The sequence below is a fragment of the Pelmatolapia mariae genome, linkage group LG3_W (assembly GCF_036321145.2).
Source record: "Pelmatolapia mariae isolate MD_Pm_ZW linkage group LG3_W, Pm_UMD_F_2, whole genome shotgun sequence".
NCBI classification, from domain to species: Eukaryota; Metazoa; Chordata; class Actinopteri; order Cichliformes; family Cichlidae; genus Pelmatolapia; species Pelmatolapia mariae.
The window spans coordinates 25,896,612-25,920,048 of record NC_086229.1 but is presented as its reverse complement, the minus strand read 5'-3'; the positions used below and the strand labels follow the sequence as shown (position 1 = coordinate 25,920,048).

Genomic DNA, 23,437 nt, shown 5'->3' with positions numbered 1-23,437 from the left:
CATCTACAATACCTGGTGTAGTGATGTTGTTGTGGCTTGAAAACACTGTTTACCTCTGCTGGAGCTTATGATCATCAAGTACAGACTGTTTTACCTCCAGAGGGAATTTTCAGCCATGCTGTTTGTTGCTGTCTACATCCCTCCCTTCTCCAATAAGAACAACAGAAGTGAGGCACTGAATGAATTGTATCAGCATGTCAGTGAGCAGCAGACGGCCCACACAGATTCTTTTCTCATCCTAGCAGGTGATTTCAATCATGCAGACCCAAAGGCTATGTTTCCCAAACTGCATGAACACATTAAGTTTCCTACATGAGGAAACAACATGTTTTCACCACCCAGAGAGGAGATTACAAAGCACCCTCCCCCCAACCTTCTTGCCTCTGATCACATCACTGTTGTGTTAATGCCAGGCCCCTGGTCAAACTCACCACACCAGTTTGTAAGCAGGTACGTATATGCCCAGAAGGGTCCTCAGAGGCACTGCAAGACTGTTTTTGGCCACAGATTGGCAGATCTTTAAACAGGCCATCACACATGACAACACCTCATACCTTAGGAATATACAGAAACTGTCATTGCCTACATCTCAAAATGCATGGATGGCGTTACAGAGACCAGGACTATCACTGTCAGGGCCAATCAGAAACCATGGCTCACAAGTGAGGTCTACAGGCTTCTGAGGTTGAGAAATGTGGCCTTCAGAGCCAGGGATGAGGTGAGCCTAAGAACAGCAAGGGCAAACTTGTCATGTGGCATCAGAGAGGCAAAAAGGCAGTACTCAAGGAGGATTTCACAAAGCTTTAGTGACAGCAGAGATACATGCAGGCTGTGGAAAGAGATACAGACCAACACAGATTACAAGCCCGCACCGCAGACTACCGTCAGTTCCACCTCTTTACCAAATGAGCTGAAATAATTCTTTGCTTGCTTTGAGGCACAGAATTACACCCCCACACAGAAGACTTCCACCCCCCCCCCCCCCCCCCCCCCCCCCAATGAACAGGTGGTGACACTATCCTCAGATAGTGCGTAGGCAGGATCACACATGAAGCCCCAGGTGCTAGCAACATCCCTAGCACCTCAGGGACTGAGCTATTGAAACTCAGATGTCTTCACTGACATATTTAATGCATCACTGAGCCAGGCTGTCGTTCCCACGTGTCAAAGCCTCCACCATCATTCCTGTAACGAAGAAGTTGTCTCCCTCCTGCTTTACTGACTACTGGTTGCACTCACCTCAATCATTATGAAGTGCTTTGAATGGGTAGTCATGCATCAAATCAAGACATCTCCTCCCCCCAACCTTGATCCATTTCAGTTTGCATACCAGTCAAACCGCTTGACTGATGATGCAATTTCAACTGCCCTTCACGCAGCCCTCACACATCTGGAAACTACAGACTTATACTTTAGAATGCTGTTCATAGACTTCATTTCAGCATTTAACACAATCGTTCCCCAGCAACTCATTCATAAACTGGAACTGCTGGGGATCAGTGTAATTGGTGGCTAGATTTCCTGACAGGAAGACAGCAGACAGTATGGGTCGACCGCAACATCTCCAGCATAAGAACACTGAATATAGGGGCTCCCCAAGGATGCCTATTGATTCCTCTTCTCTTCCCTCTGCTGACCCATGACTGCACACCATGACACAGCTCCAACCTCTTCATCAAGTTTGTAGATGACAGAACTGTGGTTGGTCTCATCAGCGACAACGATGAGACCTACTACAGGAGTGAAGTTAACCATCTGGCTTAGTGGTGCAGCAACAACAACCTGTCCCTGAATGTGGAGAAGACTAAGGAGATCATCCTAGACATCATAAACATCAGGGTTATCCTGCTGATCAAAGTCCAACACTGAGTTTGTAAAAACATGTTTGTGAATCGTGTTGTTTGGTTTATGAGGAAAATGATTCAATAACTCTAATACACAACATTTCATCATCTTCCTCATAACCCTCTTTTGTCTGACCATTTGAATCACATTTGAATTTCCAATAAAGGACTCCACAGAGTTTAGTGAAAATAATGACAGTAGATGATTGTGTGAAAGCGCTGTAAGCAAATTTGTGTGTGATGTTATTTCAGTGTTGCACTTTGTAGACGGTCCCTGAGCACTGGTCTTACAGCCAGCTGCACATGAAAATGAGCTTGTAGTTTGTCTTCTTTAATAATGTGACTGGAAAAAAGCGTTTTTGAACTTTTAATATGTCAGTTTCTTTTCAACTTCACCTTTAAGTTTTTTTTTTTATCACGTTTTTATGATAAATATACGATTTCAATTTGAAAAATTCAGAGTTTTTTTTCTTTTGTTGTGTTTGTTTGAAGCTGCTTCCTGTTGGCCTCAGCTGTTCGGAGTTTCCATTTTCTAAACTTCTACATTCTGAACCTTCTCAGCTCTGAACAGATTATGAAACTCTGAATGATTTCAAGCTCACACTTTGTCTAACAAACTTACATCTCTGATTCTTTATACAGATTGAAGGACTGTGGTTTCTCAGAGACGAGTTGTAATTATCTGGCTGCAGCGCTGAAGTCCAACCCCTCCCATCTAAGAGAGCTGGACCTGAGTGACAACGACAAGCTGGAGGATTCAGGAGTGAAGCAGCTGTGTGGTTTTCTAGAGAGTCCAGGATGTGGACTTGAAACTCTGAAGTCAGTCACCATGTTTTAGTTGTGCTGAGATGAATATGATGTGAAAGTTGTGCTGACACTAAACTGCAGACACAAGGCTGATATTATACTAACGATGTTCATGGTAAAGTGTGTTTTCTTCTCTGGTTTAGTCTATTGGCTGTAGAAGAACAATCTTCACATTTTAAAACGTGATACTGAACGTATGGCCTGTGGCCCACACGTGGCCCTCACAGGTCAAAGGTCACAGCACACAGCAATCTGTGAAACTACTGTGCTTCAGTAGTTATTACCATCACTGCTTTCGGAGCTGCATTTAATCATAGCTGATTGCCTTCTTTTAACAATCAGAATGACTACTATTCTAAAAGCAAGCACAAAAGAACAAATCAGAGTGAAAAACAGGATAACGAGCTCCAGACGGCCGTCTACATGTTGTAGTGGTTTACATTTACTAGGGGGTGCTGTCACAGCCATGCAGTCAGTGGACTGCTTTGCTTGTGCTGTTGTTGGTAAAGATGAAGTGAAAGTGAGCATTCAAAAATGAAAAGTGTCCACTGCAACCTCCATCTGAGTTTCTCATGCTCTTCTTTTATCCTCCATGTTTGTGCTGAACGCTACTGTCACTCTTTTCCCTGTTCCCGCCCTCTTTCCAACCAGTCAGCATTGGAGCGTGCACAGCATTGTCCACACTGAGCTTTGTTGTGACTGCTTGCACTCGTCTGCAGAACATTCCCAGTACAATAAACAGCTGTGCATGAAGCTAACACCACCACGAGCAGCTGCTCAGTCGATTTGGTGGAGAAATGTCTCCAGCTTTTCACAGGCAGTATACAGAATGTAGATCTCCACAAAGACTATGGAGAGCTCGTCCCAGACTCTAAATCCACACTTGTCTGCAAAAAACTTCTCACACGTTCCCCTGTATGAAGCTCCCAGGTTCAGGTCCAGCTTGTTTATCTGGAGCTGCAGTAGATTAGTGATCCATCCTCACAAAGCAACACAGACACCAGATATGGAAACACAGCATTATGCTTTTATGATAAATGTATGACTTTAATGTAAAAAATTCAGAGTTTTTTCTTTTGTTGTGTTTCTTTGAAGCTGCTTCCTGTTGACTTCAGCTGTCTGGAGTTTCCATTTTTTAAACTTCTACATTCTGAACCTTCTTCACCTCTGAACAGATTATGAAACTCTGAATGATTTCAAGCACACACTTTGTCTAATAAACTTCCATCTTTTATTCTTTATACAGATTGGACAGCTGTGGTTTGTCAGAGATGAGCTGTGATTATCTGGCAGCAGCGCTGAAGTCCAACCCCTCCCATCTGAGAGAGCTGGACCTGAGTGACAACGAGAAGCTGGAGGATTCAGGAGTGAAGCAGCTGTGTGGTTTTCTGGAGAGTCCAGCATGTGGACTTAAAACTCTGAGGTCAGCCACCATGTTTTAGTTGTGCTGAGATGAATTTGACGTAAAAATTGTGCTGACACTAAACTGCAGACATAAGGCTGATATTATACTGATCCACACTGAGGATGTTCATGGTAAAGTCTGTTGTAGAAGAATGTCCACATTTCAAACAGTGATACTCAACCTATGGTCTGCGCACACATGCAGCCCTTTTCAATGGAGCACAGTAATTAAGGAAACCACTGATTACTTTGATCACATGCTGCAGAAAGCCTCTGTCCTGTGTCGCTCCAAAGCTGATTGGACATGACAGATCACATGTCTTAGTGACCTGGCTCTGCCGAATAGAGTCAACAGTGACATTAAGATGATAGATGATGTCAGTTGCAGTTGCCCACAACCGAGATGACAGACCTTGTCAACCGTACATGTAATACACAAACATCACATTGGGGAGACATGTCAGGCTAGATAGCAAAGGAAAAAAACTGTGAAATGTGTAACACAAAAGGATTATCCAGGAATGTATAGATATCATCGTACCATAACACAATAAAACACAGACAAGCAACATGGGAGAATATTCCAGTGTGTACAGCTGGATCTGGGACCGCTGCAATATATATATATGTATATATATATGTATGTATATATATATATATATATATATATATATATATATATAGATAGATAGATAGATAGATAGATAGATATAGATATATATATAGATAGATATAGATATACATATGCTACAAATTATTTCAAGCACACACTTTGTCTAATAAACTTACATTTTTCATTCTTTATACAGATTGGACAGCTGTGGTTTGTCAGAGATCAGCTGTGATTATCTGGCAGCAGCGCTTAAGTCCAACCCCTCACATCTGAAAGAGCTGGACCTGAGTGATAATGACAAGCTGCAGGATTCAGGAGTGAAGCAGCTGTGTGGTTTTCTGGAGTGTCCAGGATGTGGACTTGAAACTCTGAGGTCAGTCACCATATTTTAGTTGTGCTGAGATGAATATGATGTGAAAGTTTTTCTGACAATAGACTGCAACCAAGTTCATAACAACTGAAGCGTGGCTCCATTCCTTTACATATTCCATGTTTTATAGTGAGAGTTTCCAGAAGAGCAAACATCGAACATGCCTCCAAACATGTAATGAGTCAGACTGAAATCATTTCTACAGAGAACAGTGTGAGTTCTCAGCAGGTCACGTCAATAAGGACAAACAGTGCAGCAGGAATGACTAAACCCACTAACAGTCTGATATTCCCTGTTCCTATTGGTCTACAGCATCATTATTAATACTGCTCCACCACCATAACTGCAGCTGACCAATGACCTTCTGTGATTTCAAGTGACGCTCTGTGACTCAGACTGGAGAAATGCTAAATGATTCCTACAAAGTGTGTGTGCTCAGTATGAGATGAGTTTGGTAGCTCTGTGTGTGCACAGATTAACTCCTCAGGACATCTCCTATATGAAGAAACTCTGATAGTTTGTCCAACAGCGGAAATATTCAGAGAATATCTCAGAGAATATCTGTGAAGCAGAGGCTAAACGTAATAATAGGAATACTTCAGCTTTAGGTGTAGCTTTAGTGTAGAGCCTTCACCACAGTCCCACTGATGGCCTCCTGAATTGGTAATATTTTTGGACTCTGATATTTCTTGTTCCATTTTTTGGATTGTACAAATGTACAACTTTAGTGTGAAATTTCTTTTTCATTTGTTATGTTTGTTTGAAGCCTCTTCCTGTTGGCCTCTGCTGTTTGGAGTTTCCATTTTCTAAACTTCTACATTGTGAAATTTCTCCAGCTCTGAACAGATTATGAAACTATGAAATGAATGATTTCAAGCACACACTTTGTCTAACAAACCTCCATCTTTCATTCTTTATACAGATTGAGGACCTGTGTTTTGTCAGAGAAGAGCTGTGAATATCTGGCAGCTGCGCTGAAGTCCAACCCCTCCCATCTGAGAGAACTGGACCTGAGTGACAACAACATGCAGGATTCAGGAATGAAACAGCTGTGTGGTTTTCTGGAGGGCCCAGCATGTGGACTTAAAACGCTAAAGTCAGTAACCATGTTTTATTTGTGCTGAGATGAATATGATGTAAAAGTTGTGCTGACAGTAAACTGCAGATATAAGGCTGATATTATACTGATCCACACTGAGGATCTTCACGGTAAAGTCTGTTTTCTTCTTTTCTGGTTTAGTCCACTGACCGTAGAAGAACACTGTTCACATTTTAAACAGTGATACTCAACGTATGGCCCGTGGCCCTCCACAGGGTGCCAACCATTTAGCTAACCTTTCCTAATTCAGAGAGGGGACCCTGATTAACTGTGTAATGTTCTTCTTCAAAGTTCTAAGTATCAGACACAACAATGAATACTCAACAGCTGACTCTCTTTATCTGGTCAAAGGTCACGGCACACAGCAATCTGTGAAACAGTAAAGGTATGGAGCAAGAATTATTCCACATTTAAAACTAAGACTGCTGCTCAGCATGCTGGGTAATCCTAGCTGCTCAGGTGTTGGTCTGCTAACGACTGTAAGAGGCTCTGTGGCTGCAGACCACAGAAGAATAGAAAAGAGAGATGAAGGATAAAGAAAAGAGGCGAAGGTGAAACAGAACTTTAGCTCCAGAGAGGAGCTGTGTCTGTGTGGGTGGGTCTCAGGCACCTCCACCCACACAGTGACAGAGAAGCAAGTGAAGAGTAATAAATAAACACTTTAACAGCAGACAGGATTTCATAAGCTGATGTACAAATGTGTAGAATGATGGTGGCAGGTACAGAAACAGGTCCATAAAGACTGAGGCGCGTCTCTATTCCTTTGCATATTCCATGTTTTGTAGTGAGAGTTTCAAGATGTACAAACATCAAACATGCCTCCAAACGTGATGAGTCCGACTGACATCATTTCTACAGGGAACAGTGTGAGCTCTCAGCAAGTCACTTAAATAACGACAAACAGTGCAGCAAGAATGACTAAACCCACTAACAGTTAGACTGGGGAAATACTAAATGGCTAACTTGAGAAACAGTCAAAGTACTGATCATTCCTACAAAGTGTGTGCTTAGTATGAGATGAGTTTGGTAGTTCTGTGAGTGCACAGATGGGCTCCACAGGAGATCTCCTGTATGAAAAAACTCTGAAAGTTTGTCCAACAGCGGGAAACATTTGAGAGAATATCTCAGAGAATATCTGTGAAGCAGAAGCTAAACATAATAATAAGAAAAGCAAACTAACGATAAAACTCCTGCTCTGAGCCAACATTTAAACATCACTATCAGACAGTGAAGGCTTCGAAAGACTGCTCACTAAACTTCTACATTCTGAACCTTCTTCAGCTCTGAACACATTATGAAACACTGAATGATTTTAAGCACACACTTTGTCTAATAAACCTACATATTTCATTCTTTATACAGATTGTGGAACTGTGGTTTGTCAGAGATCAGCTGTGATTATCTGGCAGCAGCGCTCAAGTCCAACCCCTCCTATCTAAGAGAGCTGAACCTGAGTGAGAATGACAAGCTGCACGATTCAGGAGTGAAGCATCTGTGTGGTTTTCTGGAGAGTCCAGCATGTGGACTTGAAACTCTGAGGTCAGTCACCATGTTTTAGTTGTGCTGAGATGAATATGATGTGAAAGTTGTGCTGATACTAAACTGCAGACATAAGGCTATTATACTGGCAGAAGTATACACTGGAGGATCTTCATGGTAAAGTCTATTTTCTTCTTCTCTGGTTTAGTCTATTGACTGTAGCAGAACAGTGTTCATATTTCAAACAGTGATAGTCAATGACACGGCCCGCTAACCTTTGCTAATTCAGAGAGAGGGGAGCCTGATTAACTGTGTAGTGTTCTTCTTCACAGGTCTAAGTATCAGACACAACAATGAATAATCCACAGCTGACTTTCTGTAGCAGGTCAAGTGGGCTCAGGCACCTCCGCCAACACAGTCACAGTGTAGCAGAGGTAGAGTAATAAATAAAGACTTTAACAGCAGACAGGATTTCATAAGCTTATGTACAAACATGTAGGATGGTGGTGGCAGGTATGGAAACAGGTCCATTAAGACTGATGCGCGTCTCTCTTCCTTTGCATATTCCATGTTTTGTAGTGAGAAACATCGGACAGAAGCTAAACATAATAAGAGCACACACTTTATCTAATAAACGTACATCTTTCATTCTGTATACAGATTGTGGAGCTGTGGTTTGTCCGAGACGAGCTGTGATTATCTGGCAGCAGCACTGAAGTCCAACCCCACACATCTAAGAGAGCTGGACCTGAGTGAGAACAACCTGCAGGATTCAGGAGTGAAGCAGCTGTGTGGTTTTCTGGAGAGTCCAGGATGTGGACTTGAAACTCTGGGGTCAGTCACCATGTTTTAGTTGTGCTGAGATGAACTTTTAATTCAATTCAATTTTATTTATACAGCGCCAAATCACAACAGCAGTCGCCTCAAGGTGCTTTATATTGCACAGTATATCCTATTATAATAGATACAGAGAAAAACCCAACAATCATATGACCCCCTATGAGCAAGCACTTGGCGAGAGTGGGAAGGAAAAACTCCCTTTTAACAGGAAGAAGCCTCTGGCAGAACCAAACTCAGGGAGGGGCGGGGCCATCTGCTGTGACCGGTTGGAGTGAGAGAAGGAAAACAGGATAAACATAAAGACATGCTGTGGAAGGGAGACAGAGATTGATAACAGATATGATTTAATGCAGAGAGGTCTATTAACACATCATCAACGCATCATAGGAATCCACCAGCAGCCTACGTCTATTGCAGCATAACTAAGGGAGGATTCAGGGTTACCTGGTTCAGCCCTAACTATATGATTTAGCAAAAAGGAAAGTTTTAAGCCTACTCTTAAAAGTAGAGATAGTGTCTGTCTCCCGAATCCAAACTGGAAGCTGGTTCCACAGAAGAGGGGCCTGAAAACTGAAGGCTCTCCCTCTCATTCTACTTTTAAATACTCTAGGAACAACAAGTAGGCCTGCAGAGCGAGAGCGAAGTGCTCTAATAGGGTGATATGGTACTACAAGGTCATTAAGATAAGATGGGGCCTGATTATTTAAGAACTTGTATGTGAGGAGCATTAATTTGAATTTAATTCTGGTTTTAACAGGAAGCCAATGAAGGGAAGCCAATACAGGAGAAATATGTCTCTCTTTCTGGTCCCTGTGAGTACTCTTGCTGCAGCATTTTGGATTAATCGAAGGCTTTTCAGGGAGTGTTTAGAACTTCCTGATAATAATGAATTACAGTAGTCCTGTCTGGAAGTAATAAATGTATAAACTAGCTTTTCAGTATCACTCTGAGACAGGATATTTCCAATTTTAGAGATATTAGCAAATGGAAAAAAGCAGTCTTACATATTTGTTTACAGTTTTTCTCCATTGGTTTGGCTCATTTCTTGAAACTGATCCTGAGCTTGATGCTCATACACTCTCCACCTCCAAGCAGAGAAAAACTCCTCTATCGGATTGAGGAAAAGAGAGTAAGGTGGTAGGAACCCAATGACCATCCTTGGACGCGTTGAAAACCAGCCCCTAATGAGTGGGCTATGGTGGAAATTGACATTGTCCCACACAATTACATAAATGGGTAGGTGAGGCCCTATGAGACCTCTCTCATTTTCAAGGATAAAATCGGTATAAAGGCAATCCAAGAAGATGAGGAGCTTGTGTGTGTTGTATGGGCCAAGACTGGGGATGTGAGTGGCCACACCATTTTCAGAAATGGCAGCACACATAGTTATATTGCCCCCTCGCTGACCTGGGACATCCACTGTGGCCCGGTGGCCAATAATATTACGGCCACATCTTCAGCCCTTGGCCAGCTTGAAGCCAGCTTCATCCACAAACACCACGATGTGAGAGGTCTCATGTCCTTCCAATGCCATTATTCTCTAAAATAGAGTAAAGAACATAAAATCAGTCATACAGAAGACTCATATACTACAGTTAGACAATTACATGTTCTCCCCCACAGGTTCAGTATACTACAGGCCACTACTCCAGTGGTTCTAAACTAGTGATAGGCCTATGAGGCCTGATTATGAAACACTGAATGATTTCAAGCAAACACTTTGTCTAATAAACCTACATCTTTCATTCTTTATACAGATTGTTGAGCTGTGGTTTGTCAAAGATCAGCTGTGATTATCTGGCAGCAGCTCTGAAGTCCAACCCCTCCCATCTGATAATGATGGACCTGGCTGGAAATAACATGCAGAATCCAGATGTGAAGCAGCTGTGTGATCTTGAGGAGAATACAGACTACAGACTGGAGACTCTGAGGTCAGTACAGTGTTGGAGTGAGTGGGTGGTGCTGTCAGCAGTGTTGTACTAAACACAATCAATATGAAACAAAGATCCAGTGTTTCCTGTAAAGCTGCAGCTTCTCAGTGAAGCTGTTAGAAGAGAATGGTAACAGGCTTCAGGATTGGACACAAACACTTCGTGTTTCTACCTTTTTGCGACCTGTATGGTTACCATAGTAACAGCTCTTCCATCTGTAATCCAGTTTTGAGATCCCTTCCCAGACTCCTTAACACCCACTCACATCCTGGGCCTTTTGACATCAATAAATAACATGATGGGGTGGGGCTAGAATGCACAATTAGTTCACCTAAAACCCACACCTGTTTTCACACCTTGTCTCGTGTGATTAGGAAGAGGATGAATATGGAGTCCATGTCCCCTTTGGGGACACTCGCATAGGGCTTAAATCTGGGACTCTCCACCATTTGACCCTAGAACTGAATAAGCTTCTCAGATGAGAGGTGAAACATCTTCAAGCAACTTAAAGAAGTCCAGACGCTTTTCTTTCCAAGCTCTTTAGACTATGATGACCTGAATGACTGAGAACCTTCGCAGACAACACAGTCTGTAGGTGAGGAAGAATTTAGTGAGACCAGATGTTTGGATGGAATTCCTCCAGTTAACAGCTGGAACAATTCCATCTGGACTGTTGGGTTGTTGTTGGGGTTCCTAAAGAGATCAGAGTGGACAGACCAAGGTTATTCTAATTAATGAAAGTCCAAAATAAAATAGGAGTGAAAAACATTTTCATCAACTTCAATAAAAATCCAAAGTACAGATTAGAGTGAAGTGAAGCAACGAGTACTAGTACAGTCCCAGCACTGAAGGCCCTGCTGCTCTTTATACTGGATGTGCTGCATCACTGACTGACAGCTGATGAAGAGTCTCTGGAAACACTCGTTTAACTCCTCTGCTCTTCCTCCTTCTCTCTGCAGGTGGATGTGATGAGGGTAAACAGGACGATGTGCGTGCTGAGAGAAGAGGAGCTGTGTCCTGTTGATCCAGAGAGGTTGAAGCAGCAGCAGCTTGTGTGTAGAGACGCTCTGAGTGTGCCATGTTACTGTGAGGTGGAGTGGAGAGGAGAGCTTCATCCAGCAGTGACTGACAGATGCATGAGAAGAAGTGCAGATGACTGTCAGTGCTGCAGAGTGAACTGCTCTGAGAACAGCTCCACTGTCAGACACAATGTAGAGTCCAGCATCATCCCTGTGTGTCCCTCTGGATCTAATAGAGGATCATCAGTGTATGTGGACTGCTCTGCTGCTGCTCTGTCCTTCTACAGTCTCTGCACAGTCTCTGTCTGACACTGGCTTCAGACCCTCCTGGATCAAACTCACCTGGAAAGGCTTTCAGACATCTTTGAATAATAAACATCATGTTTTTATAAGATAAATATCATGTTTTCATGTATGTGTACATGTATGTCGACACTAATGATCAATACATTTCCTGAATGGAATCAAAGGAATGACTCAGACTAATTTGTTCCTGCTTTTCTCTCATGTTGATCTGATCCAGACCTCCAACGTCTGCCCTCCACCTCACATTAGTCACCCAGCACAGCAGCTTTAACGTACTTAGAGTACAGAACAAAACTTTTTACTGCATTCAGGTAATACAGATGACTGAGCACGACCAACACACTAAAAGTAGCACAGAAACACACTAAGAGGAGGAAGACTTCTCTTCATCCTTCCTGCCATCATTAATGAAGTTTAGATGACAGACACATCTTGGACAGGGAGGAACACTGGTTTGAGCGCGGAGTCAAGGAGGCCATTAACGTGAAAAGGGAAAGACCATCTCTTAGTCGAGGAGGGGGCCTAAGGGTACATCTTTCGCCATCTTACAATGCTGTATTTGCCGCCATTCCCCAACTCTCTGTGATTGGTACTCATGGCCATTGATCAGCGGTCTTTGATCAGTGGGTTTTGGTCAGTGGTTGTTGATCAATGGTCGTGGTGAGAATTTGCATAATTAAGATTAAGGAACTGACCTCCTAGCCCATTGTTCCCTCAGCAGGCTGGTTTCAGTCAGTCATGCAAATATATTGTTTATAAGATTGGGGAAACCTGGAGTCAGCTGAGACTGAAGAAGTCACTGGGATGAGTGACAAAACGTTTCTCCCACTGAAAACGCTACATCCAGATGAACAGAATCTGAAGAAGCTTCTCGGATGAGAGGTGAAATGTCAAAGGATTTCTTACAAAGTTGAAGGAGTTCAGGATTGAGGAGGCTGAGGACCTGTTGGCTCTACGAGCTGCTCAGACTCTTCTGCCATCTAGTGGTCTTCTGTGCAAACTGCTATTTACACAAATCTACTGAGAGGGGAAAAAACTTCAGTTCTTTGAAACATAATTGATGAAGTTTGTAGTGCATGAAAAACCAAATGAAGGCAGCATGACAGCCTTTGATTACACAAACATGACATAGGAGTAATCAATGGAGAACAACTATTGATTATCCTGAGCTGAAGCTGGTCATACCCTCTGCACATGAGCAGCTTGAGCTGATTATATATGTATATATATATGTATATATATGCACTTTTAGCAGTGACGGGGACGTGGAGCATGACGTTAAGTGCAGAATTGGGCAGCCTTTCAACGACTACGACCTACATGGATGACCACGCACTGCCTTTATCAACCAAGTTGCGGCTCCTGAAGACCATCGTTATACCGACGACACTGTATGAAGCGAAGACTTGGAAATCAACTGGAAAGATCAACCGCCATCTTGACGTCTTCCAAAAACGTTGTCTTCGACAGCTGCTCAAGATCACATATCGGGATTGCATTACCAATGAGGAAATATATCGCCGTGCAGGAGTAGAGCCGCTCCATGTCCAAGTCACCAAGCGTCGGTTCAGATTTGCCGGTAACATCCTTCGGCTACCGGACCTGAGACCTGCCCGTGTCGCGGTTCTGTGAAACCCGAAGAATGGAAAGAGACGGCGAGGAAGACCCAAAATAACATGGAGGAGGACCTTCCTTGAAGATTTACGTTCAGTTGAACTGTCATGGGATGAAGCAACAACTGCCGCGATAGATCGAGTTTGATGGCGTTCTCTTGTCGCCCGATGCGCCGATCGGCGTGGGAGGATCTAAGTCTAAGTCTAAGTAAAGGTTATTTGCATGACGCACAGACACAATTGTAAGTTACAAATGTATTGTGCATGAAACAAATTCAAACGTGTTGCAGATGTGTGTGTCACAAGTTGATCTGGCTGTAGGCTATGGCACATGGCCAGAGGTGGCGCTGGTTGATACGAGTCCATGTTAGTGCACACAAAGTAAACTGCACACTTTAGTTGTGAAGCAAAAACGCTGAAATCGGAGAAATAAAATGTACAAGGGGAACGATAACGACGACAAGATTCTCCCGATCGTTTACTCTTGCTGTCCTGTGAACAGCATCAGCGGGGTGTTAACTGTTTGCTGTTTTTGCGATCACGTCATCCATGAGAATATCACCAGGTAAACTCGCAACATTTTTAAACATTTTGTTGTTCAACAGCAACAAGACTGACAGAGTGTGTTTGAGATAACCTCACAAGTGTCACAGATAACACATTTGGCGTTTTTTTTTTGCTGGTTTGTCAGTAGCAGCTCCTGAAAAGCAAGTCTGCCACACATCTGCTTGACCAAATCCAGTTAATCTGTGACGCCAGTTAATCTGGAACACACCACAAACAGTCAATTAAAAGTTCAAACTCACCAATTCCGTTTCACACAACAACACTACTGCTCAGGCTCACAGTAACCAGTGTCTAAGTCGCATAAGGATATAATTGGTATTAACCCTTGAATGCACAACCTACCAATACCTACACTCTTCCATGAGTGGGATCAAAAATGACCCCAAATAGAAACAATGCATTTTGCTATAAACTCGGTTGTTATTCTTCAAAATCTTTAAAACGAAGAGTTGTAATATTTTCATATTTGAGTTATTCCTAATTTTATGAAATTGCAGTTTTTGTATCACTTGTATCACTTTTGTATGCTTGCTCTGCATATACTGCAGAAGCTGGGTCTTCCCTCTGAAAGGCACAAGTTGTTCATCCACTGCAACAAAATCACTGAGGATGAATTTCTGCCTGCAGTTGACCAGGAACAGGCCCCATATGTACCGGGAAGCTGCCATGTGGTTTGTTTTCAGTCGGTAGGCTCTGGTCCTCTTGTCATCAAAGTGCAAGAAACGGCAAATATCTTTAAATCTTTGAATTGACATAGTGTCCTTGTACAATGGGTTATGCAAAGGACTCCCAAAAAACACACAGACTGGTACATCCCAGTTCTTCTCACTTCCTGCAAGAATGGTCAATCAAATGAAGGCCATGAGCTTAAGTTTGATTATATTTTTCCACTCTTTTCCCCTGTCTATGGCAACTCTTCATGCCTACATGTTTGTGCATGTCAGAACCTCTTCTATTATATTATCGGACATGAACATCTTCCATACATCTATTGGGGAGACAGTACTAAACCCAGGTGCAAGATCTGGCCGACTAATTCAGAATATTGTGGCTAGAGCAGTAAGAGGGGCTTATTTTGTTAGACTCAATATCCATTTCCCCTTCAGAGGACTCATCAGAGGGCTCCTCTGTATATGACTGGCCTTGTTCAGTGTGGGGGACAATAGTCTGGGTCCTCTATACAGTATCTTAGATGTCAGATTCTGAGTCAGTGCCTCCGATGGGCTCTTCATCCCATCCGTCCTGGATCATTTGTAGGGCTCCTTGCTGGCCTCATAGCAGCCATGTTACTTTAGATATATTAAAAAAAAAACATCAGAAAGGACAATGTTTGAAATGCACAGGAAACTATAAACAGGGCTGCACATAAATGGCCTGCAGGTGCGCATTTACTGTCAAAATAAAAGACGCGTACCAGATAAGAAGTTGAAACGCTCGTTTGCGTACATAAGATAATCTGGAGGAGGACAGACATTTGTTCAGAACTCTTAAAGATGTCGAAGAAGCAAGCTCCATAAGCAATTACTTTGGTGTTCCTCCACCGCAAAAGAAGCGCGGATTCTCTGAATTTCCGGGAATACTTTTATTTTGACAGCGAATGCACACCTGCAGACCACTTATGTGCATAATCCACCCACTGTTATCATCATCAATGCCCTGAACGCTACTCCAACAGAGGTCGATTATCTCGTTAATAATTTTACCTCCTCACTATGTACGACTCTGGATACTGTAGCGCCTGTGAAAACTAAGACCTCAAATCCGAAGTACCTGACTCCGTGGTATAATTCTCAAACACGTAGCCTAAAGCAGATAACTCGTAAGCTGGAGAGGAAATGGCGTGTCACAAATTTAGAGGATCATCAATTAGCCTGGAGAAATAGTTTGCTGCTTTATAAGAAAGCCCTCCGCAAAGCCAGAACATCTTACTATTCGTCACTGATTGAAGAAAATAAGAACAACCCCAGGTTTCTCTTCAGCACTGTAGCCAGGCTGACAAAAAGTCAGAGCTCTACTGAGCCAACCATCCCTTTAACGTTAACTAGTAATGACTTTGTGAACTTCTTCACAAATAAAATTTTTATCATTAGAGAAAAAAATACCAATAATCATCCCACAGATGTAATATTATCTACAGTTACTTTTAGTACCATTGATGTTAAGTTAGAGTCTTTTTCTCCAATTGATCTTTCTGAGTTAGTTCAATAATTACTTCCTCCAAACCTTCAACGTGTCTTTTAGACCCCATTCCTACAAAACTGCTCAAAGAAGTCCTGCCATTAATTAATGCTTCAATCTTAAATATGATCAACCTAGCTTTAATAATCGGCTATGTACCACAGGCCTTCAAGCTGGCTGTAGTTAAACCTTTACTTAAAAAGCCATCTCTAGACCCAGCTGTCTTAGCTAATTATACGCCAATCTCCAACCTTCCTTTCATTTCAAAAATCATTGAAAGAGTAGTTGTCAAACAGCTAGCAGATCATTTGCAGAGGAATGGCTTATTTGAAGAGTTTCAGTCAGGTTTCAGAGCTCATCACAGCACAGAAACAGCTTTAGTGAAGGTTACAAATGATCTTCTTATGGCCTCTGACAGTGGACTCAACTCTGTGCTTATCCTGCTAGACCTTAGTGCAGCTTTTGATATTGTTGACCATAATATCCTATTAGAGCGATTAGAACATGCTGTAGGTATTACAGGTACTGCACTGCAGTGGTTTGTATCATATCTATCTAACAGACTCCAATGTGTCCATGTAAATGGAGAGTCCATTTCACCCACTAAGGTCAATCATGGTGTTACACAGGGTTTAACACTAGGACCAATTCTGTTTACATTATACATGCTTCCCTTAGGAAGCATCATTAGAAGACATAGTATACATTTTCACTGCTCTGCAGATGACACGCACCTCTATCTGTCCATGAAGCCAGATAACACACAGCAATTAGTTAAACTGCAGGAATGTCTTAAAGACACAAAGACCTGGATGGCCGCTAACTTTCTGCTTCTTAGTTCAGATAAAACTGAGGTTATTGTACTCGGCCCTGAAAACCTTATGGATATGTCCTTCAATGCTAATATTAAACAAATATGTAAGACTGTTTTCTTCCATTTGCTAATATCTCTACAATTAGAAATATCCTGTCTCAAAGTGATGCTGAAAAACTAGTTCATGCAATTATTACTTCTAGGCTGGACTAGTGTAAGTCATTATAATTTATATATTATCATTCAGTTTGGTACGGAAGCTGCTCTGCCAGCAGCCGGAAATCACTACAGAGGGTGGTGAAGGCAGCAGAGCACATCACTGGCACGAGGCTTCCTGCCATTCAGGACATTTATCACCAGCGATGCCTCCGTAAAGCACACAGCATCATCAAGGACCACAGCCACCCAGCACATCAGCTGTTCTCCTTGTTACCATCTGGCAGACGTTACAGGAGTCTGTCTGCTCGGACTACAAGACTTAAAAACAGTTTCTACCATCAAGCCATACGACACCTCAACCACAACACTTAAACACACACAACACAGGACTCAGAAGCTACCCTGCAGCTTCACAAGTACTCTGATTAATCTGCACTGGTCACTTCACTTTATTGTTATTGTAATTTATATTTAAAAAAGTGCAATACTGTAAATTTCTGCTGCTCATTCCTGTGCAATATCCCATCTGCCCTCCTGTCATATTTCTTTTCAAGATTTTCTTATTTAATCACTAGTGTACATATATTTATATTTATAGATACATATATATTTAGTCATCTTTTCTCTTTTACCATGTCTCTCTAATATTTTGCTCTTTACTATTTTTCTATTTTTTATTTTATTTTATTATATTATATTTTATTATATTTTTTCCTACTGTACCATGCTGCTGAGAGACCGCTGCTCGTCAAACACATTTCATTGCGATGTTGACCCTGTGCTAACTTGCATATGACAAATAAAACTGAAACTGATTTATATACCTAAAAGCTCCATGAAAAGTCTTCAGTTAATCCAAAATGCTGCAGCAAGATTACTGACAGGGGCTAGAAAGAGAGAGCAGATTTCTCCTGTTTTGGCTTCCCTTCATTGGCTTCCTGTTAAATCCAGAATTGAATTCAAAATCCTGCTCCTCACATACAAGGTCTTAAATAATCAGGCCCCATCTTATCTTAATGACCTTGTAGTACCATATCACCCTATTAGAGCACTTCGCTCTCACTCTGCAGGCCTACTTGTTGTTCCTAGAGTATTTAAAAGTAGAATGGGAGGGAGAGCCTTCAGTTTTCAGGCCCCTCTTCTGTGGAACCAGCTTCCAGTTTGGATTCGGGAGACAGACACTATCTCTACTTTTAAGATTAGGCTTAAAACTTTCCTTTTTGCTAAAGCATATAGTTAGGGCTGGACCAGGTGACCCTGAATCCTCCCTTAGTTATGCTGCAATAGACGTAGGCTGCCGGGGGATTCCCATGATGCATTGAGTATTTCTTTTTCAGTCACCTTTCTCACTCACTGTGTTTTAATACACCTCTCTGCATTGAATCATATCTGTTATTAATCTCTGTCTCTCTTCCACAGCATGTCTTTATCCTGTCTTCCTTCTCTCACCCCAACCGGTCGCAGCAGATGGCCGCCCCTCCCTGAGCCTGGTTCTGCCGGAGGTTTCTTCCTGTTAAAAGGGAGTTTCCCTTCCCACTGTCGCCAAAGTGCTTGCTCAAAGGGGGCCATGTTTTGTTTTTCTCTTTTTCTCTGTATCTATTATTGTAGGGTCTACCTTACAATATAAAGCACCTTGAGGGGACTGTTGTGATTTGGCGCTGTATAAGTAAAATTGAATTCAATTCAATTTTATTTATATAGCGCCAAATCACAACAAAAGTCGCCTCAAGGCGCTTTATATTGTACAGTAGATAGCACAATAATAAATAAAAAATTGAACTGAATTGAATGTTTGTGGTTCAAACAGGAAAACCAGCGGAAATAAATGACAGCCTGCCAGAGATCAAAAGGTTTCTGAGATGCTCCAGAATCACCTTAACACCTCTCTGCGTGTTTCCTTCCTGCTAAGAGTTTACTTTCACTTCCTGAACTTCATGGAGTGGAGCTTAGTGCTGGTGTGTGTGTTTGAAGATACTGTAAGTTTGCTTTCTTTCCTTCTTTAACAGTTTGTTTTTAGGAACTTTACTGTTTGTTCAGCTCATGTTTGATTTATTCACACAACAATATGTGTCTTTTTATTTCCGGTCTCATTAAAGTTAGTCTATAATGTTTTCCTGGCTAACATCAGTTGTGTGCAGCTTAGTTCCAGCACAAATCTCCCACTCCATAGTTCACGGTAACAGACTGATGTGAAAAAAACCCCCAAGTTATTTCCTTTCACATGTGTAACTAAACTGGTTGCGTGTAAATTCAACAACCCAGGCAAGCAGAACCCAGCAGCCACTCACACAAAGACGCCCCCCCACTCATCAGAGTTTCCCCTATGCTCACGCTGCAGCAGCTTTGCGCTTACGCAGTTTATCTGCATGAGCAAACTTAATTTTGCTCATTCAGATCATTTTGACTTTTGATGAAAGAAGCTTGTCAGTAACAGCAGTCAGTGTGTATCAGTGAATGTATGATGTGTGCGTCATGGCTTCTTCTAGTGGACTGATAGTAGAAGTAGAGCAGCTGATTGCAGCTTCCTCTGCCTCACACTGCTGTCTGACTGCATTCAGCTGACACTGAGATGAAGCAGGAAAGAAGCAGTTGATATTTGGACAGCACACATGATGGAAAGGAAGATTTCAGTTGATGTGCACTGTTTCCTCTGCAGGTGAAGGTAGAAAGTGTGTATGAGCTGATGTGGATGTGAATGCAGCAGCATGGATCAGTGTGAGGACAGAGAGGAGGAAGTCCCTCCCTCTAAAACCACTCAAAGGTGAGATGACCATCTCTAACTGTCCATGACTCTTCTCCAGCACTCACATCACTGCTCCATCATTATTCACAGGAACCAACCTGGGCTTGAACTTGGACCTGAACCCGAGCTTGAGCCTGAAACCAGCTGCGTGTGCTTAAAGTACAACTGCATGAAGTTTTTTATTTGTAGATTCACAAAAAGAAGACAGTTATCTAAGAAAGAGTAAGTTTGTGTCAGTATTAATTTATCACTACACTTATTGGCAGTTTATGTGCAGTGATATGGCTGTTCGATATGACCAAAAACTCATATCCCGATAACGATATATTCTGTTAATCTCGGGCAACTCGACTTGGGTGAAGTTTTTTCAGCTGGGTGTCATATATCTGGAGTCGAGTTTTTTGATTAATGCACAAAACTATTTATTTATATCCATAAGTTTTAACGGCTGCTATTTTCTTACTGTGGGGAAAAGCCTGTTCTAATGTTTCAGTCTAAGGTTTACTTTAAGCACTTGACGGCTCTTTTTTGCTTTTCATCTCTAAATTCTCTCCATACCCTTTCATGTGATTGTTGTGTAGGCGGTAGAAGAAAAAAAAATATTGTCGTAAACAGTGTATTTTGCAACACCATGAAGCAAACGATAAACATAAAATGATTTATGTTTTAATTCGTCATCCGATATATTTCGTCATCGCACATAGCTCCATGCAGTGAAAAGTTTTATGTTTTGAGGGTTTTTTTTCTTCTTTTTAGGATCCATCAGGAACTTAGCACTGAACCCAGCTTTGTGTCCTTAAAGAGTGAGTGGTGTGAAAGGTGCTCTAGTGGTTTTGAAAGACAAGAACTGTCTTCTGCAGAGAGGTAAGATGTTAGTAACATGTACTTTTTTTAACTGATTAACTGTTTATTGTTACCCTAAATATCCTATTTAAATTACAAACACAGTCTTTTTTAGAAATTCTCTTAAAATCTAGACTTTGTTTTCTAAAGAACTGAAATTCCTCTTCTGCTACTTAATTTAAAAAAAATCCCTCCGTGAAGCTAGGATGTCTGATTCATTATCTCTGAGAGGAAAACTGGAACAAACCAAGGTCTCGTTTTAGCACTGTAGCCAGATCTATGTTAAGCTAAGTACTCCTTTGTCTAATTACTGGTTTTTAGTTATCCAGTTCATAGTAGCCCTAGGTGCTTCAATTAAAGGTAATGCAACTTCTTTTAGCCTTCATGGTACAGTAGGTCAATAATCAACTGGAGAAATACACAATTTTTGTATGTTTTCCTTTTCACACTACCAATGGGATCAAAAAGTTAATGGACATCTTTAGCAAACACGTTCTATGTTGAAAACCTGACCAGACATGTGATGATTGCGCTGCTACATTCACGGCTAAAACACTATTAACAGTGTAGTAGGTGACAGAAAATTTTTATTATTTATTATTTTAAAACTTTACGAGAAGTGCGGAAGTGAGAGGCTTGTGAAATGGGACGGTCTAGCCTTCGTCGTGCTGCTCAGGTTACATACAGCTTTGATTGACAGAAATGTCATTTTTGTCATGACATCACTTTGATTAGTTAGAGTATCTGAGGCTGAGACCAGAGGACTGTAAAACATGATTGTTGGGCTTCATTTCTGTACTGAACAGTCATTTAAGATTAGTTAGTAAATAACAATCAGCTAATGTTGATCATGAGACTAAAATCATCTCACTGTGGTAATGTAAATATAATATGGCCAATATTATATGTATTGTCAGATTATATATATATATATATATATATATATATATATATATATATGTGTGTGTGTGTATATCAAGAATCAAGTTGCAGTTATTTATATTTATTTATATTTATATTTCCTGTCACCTTAAATCTTCACTCAAAGACAAGTATGTTTGACAGTGTATATATAGATGTGTTATATTTGAGAGACAAATATTGTAAGTTTAATATGTTAGCATTATTACATTTGGCTCAATGCTTACATACATGTGTAAAAAGGAAAATGTACAAGCTGTGAAAACTGTGTCTGATAGAATGAAGAGTAGACTGATATATTAAATATTCCTTTATTGGGTGAGACAATCAGATCATGTCATAACTGCTTTAAGTCATCTGGGCAGAAAGTTGTTAGGAACAAAAGAAATATTTTTTAATGTGTATCTGCTCATTATATTGTTTTATGTACTTTAATAATGAAGGCTTGTAGAGCAAGGCCACTTTTAACTCACAAACTAAGTGCGCGGCCAGACTGAAAAACAGGAAGTTTTAGTGCACAGGCATATTAATAGATAAGACCCAGAAAAGAGGAACTTTCCATATAAGCAATGTTTATATGGAAACAGTGACGTGGTACTTTACATGTCACTGTGTGAATATTCTATTCTATTGAATAGAATATGTTGTTAAGAGACAAACAGCTAGAAAGAGCAGAAGAAAGGATATCAAGATTTGTGGGTTTTTTTTGATATTCCCAAAGGAAATAGTGTGAGGGTTCTTGATTATGGAAAAAGTCATTTGGATATCAAAAGAGAGAAGCAGATGATCAGAGATTGGTAGTTAGTCAGCAGTGCAGTTGGACGGAGTAAGTCCGGAACAGCAAACTAGGTCCAAAGTATGGCCCTTTGTGTGAAAGGAAAGGTTATGTGTTGTTTAAAATTATGGTAAATGGTAAATGGCCTGTATTTATATAGCGCTTTACTAGTCCCTAAGGACCCCAAAGCACTTTACACAGGGGGCTGCTATTAGGCTGTATCCATGTCTCAGTTAAACAGAAAAATTCAAACTTACGGCCTGTGAGGAGATCCTGGATGAGATGTCCCTTGTTCGTGAGCAAACAGATATTAAGCAGGCCGAAGTTGACGCAAGTACTGTCAGACTGTGCAAAAATGGTTGCAGAGTTTGACAGTGTGTGACCGTGAAAATAACTGAAAAAACCTTTCTCTTATATTATGTTGAATAATTCTCAAAAATCTCATGTTATTTTCATTACAATTACAGCTTTTTTTTAAACCTGTCTAATTCACACCATTTAACCCTCTTGAGGCAGGCGTTGCCGATTTGGAACAGTTAAGAACAGTTAAGAACTAAGAACCTGCTCTGCCTTCATAGATTTGTAATCCCCCCCATGGCTTGACAAGGTGTTCTAAATGTGCTTCAAAAAATGAAACCTTGAATTACATTGGACTTTATTTTAAATACTGCACTGCCAACACCAGTTTGGGGTGTATATGGCTCATGCACTAAATGTTTGTCACAGTGTCTTCCATCATATTCATTAATTTAGGACAGTAACTGACAGAAACTTCATTTCTTGTGAAAAAAATGATCAACTCATGTTTTTTTTGTAGAAATATGATAAAAGAGAAGCAGAGGGAACCATCAGCCAAAACAGCATCAGCAGGTAGGATATTGCAAAACTATATGTCTTCAGAGCGGGAGTTGAAAGGAAGTTCAATTTTGTATCCAGTAAGGGTCCTAGATAACCCCCCTAGATAATTAAGCCTACCACAGACATGATCAAGAGAGAGAAATATGAAGGCGCCTGCATGATATGATTTGTACCAATGGCAGATAGAGGAACTGGCCGTCCTACCAGTGGCTGGACAAAGCTGGACTGAAAGACAGCACAGAGGCACTAATCAT

The 23,437-nt window shown here is 41.2% G+C and overlaps 2 protein-coding genes across 2 annotated transcripts in view; both read left to right on the top strand.

Moving 5' to 3' along the window:
* LOC134621405 (NACHT, LRR and PYD domains-containing protein 12-like) overlaps nt 1-11,856 on the top strand; it is a 109,979-nt gene extending 98,123 nt beyond the window's left edge. Inside the window, exons 9-16 of the mRNA XM_063467885.1 lie at nt 2,487-2,663; nt 3,898-4,074; nt 4,865-5,041; nt 5,961-6,134; nt 7,500-7,676; nt 8,277-8,450; nt 10,214-10,387; nt 11,347-11,856. Of these exons, the coding sequence (XP_063323955.1) occupies nt 2,487-2,663; nt 3,898-4,074; nt 4,865-5,041; nt 5,961-6,134; nt 7,500-7,676; nt 8,277-8,450; nt 10,214-10,387; nt 11,347-11,356 (1,240 nt within the window). The 3' untranslated portion in view covers nt 11,357-11,856. The remainder of the gene's footprint in view (nt 1-2,486; nt 2,664-3,897; nt 4,075-4,864; nt 5,042-5,960; nt 6,135-7,499; nt 7,677-8,276; nt 8,451-10,213; nt 10,388-11,346) is intronic.
* A 1,128-nt stretch (nt 11,857-12,984) lies between these two features.
* Nucleotides 12,985-23,437, top strand: part of LOC134621395 (NLR family CARD domain-containing protein 3-like) — a 29,122-nt gene continuing 18,669 nt past the window's right edge. The window contains exon 1 of the mRNA XM_065470139.1: nt 12,985-13,291. Within this exon, the coding sequence (XP_065326211.1) occupies nt 12,985-13,291 (307 nt within the window). The remainder of the gene's footprint in view (nt 13,292-23,437) is intronic.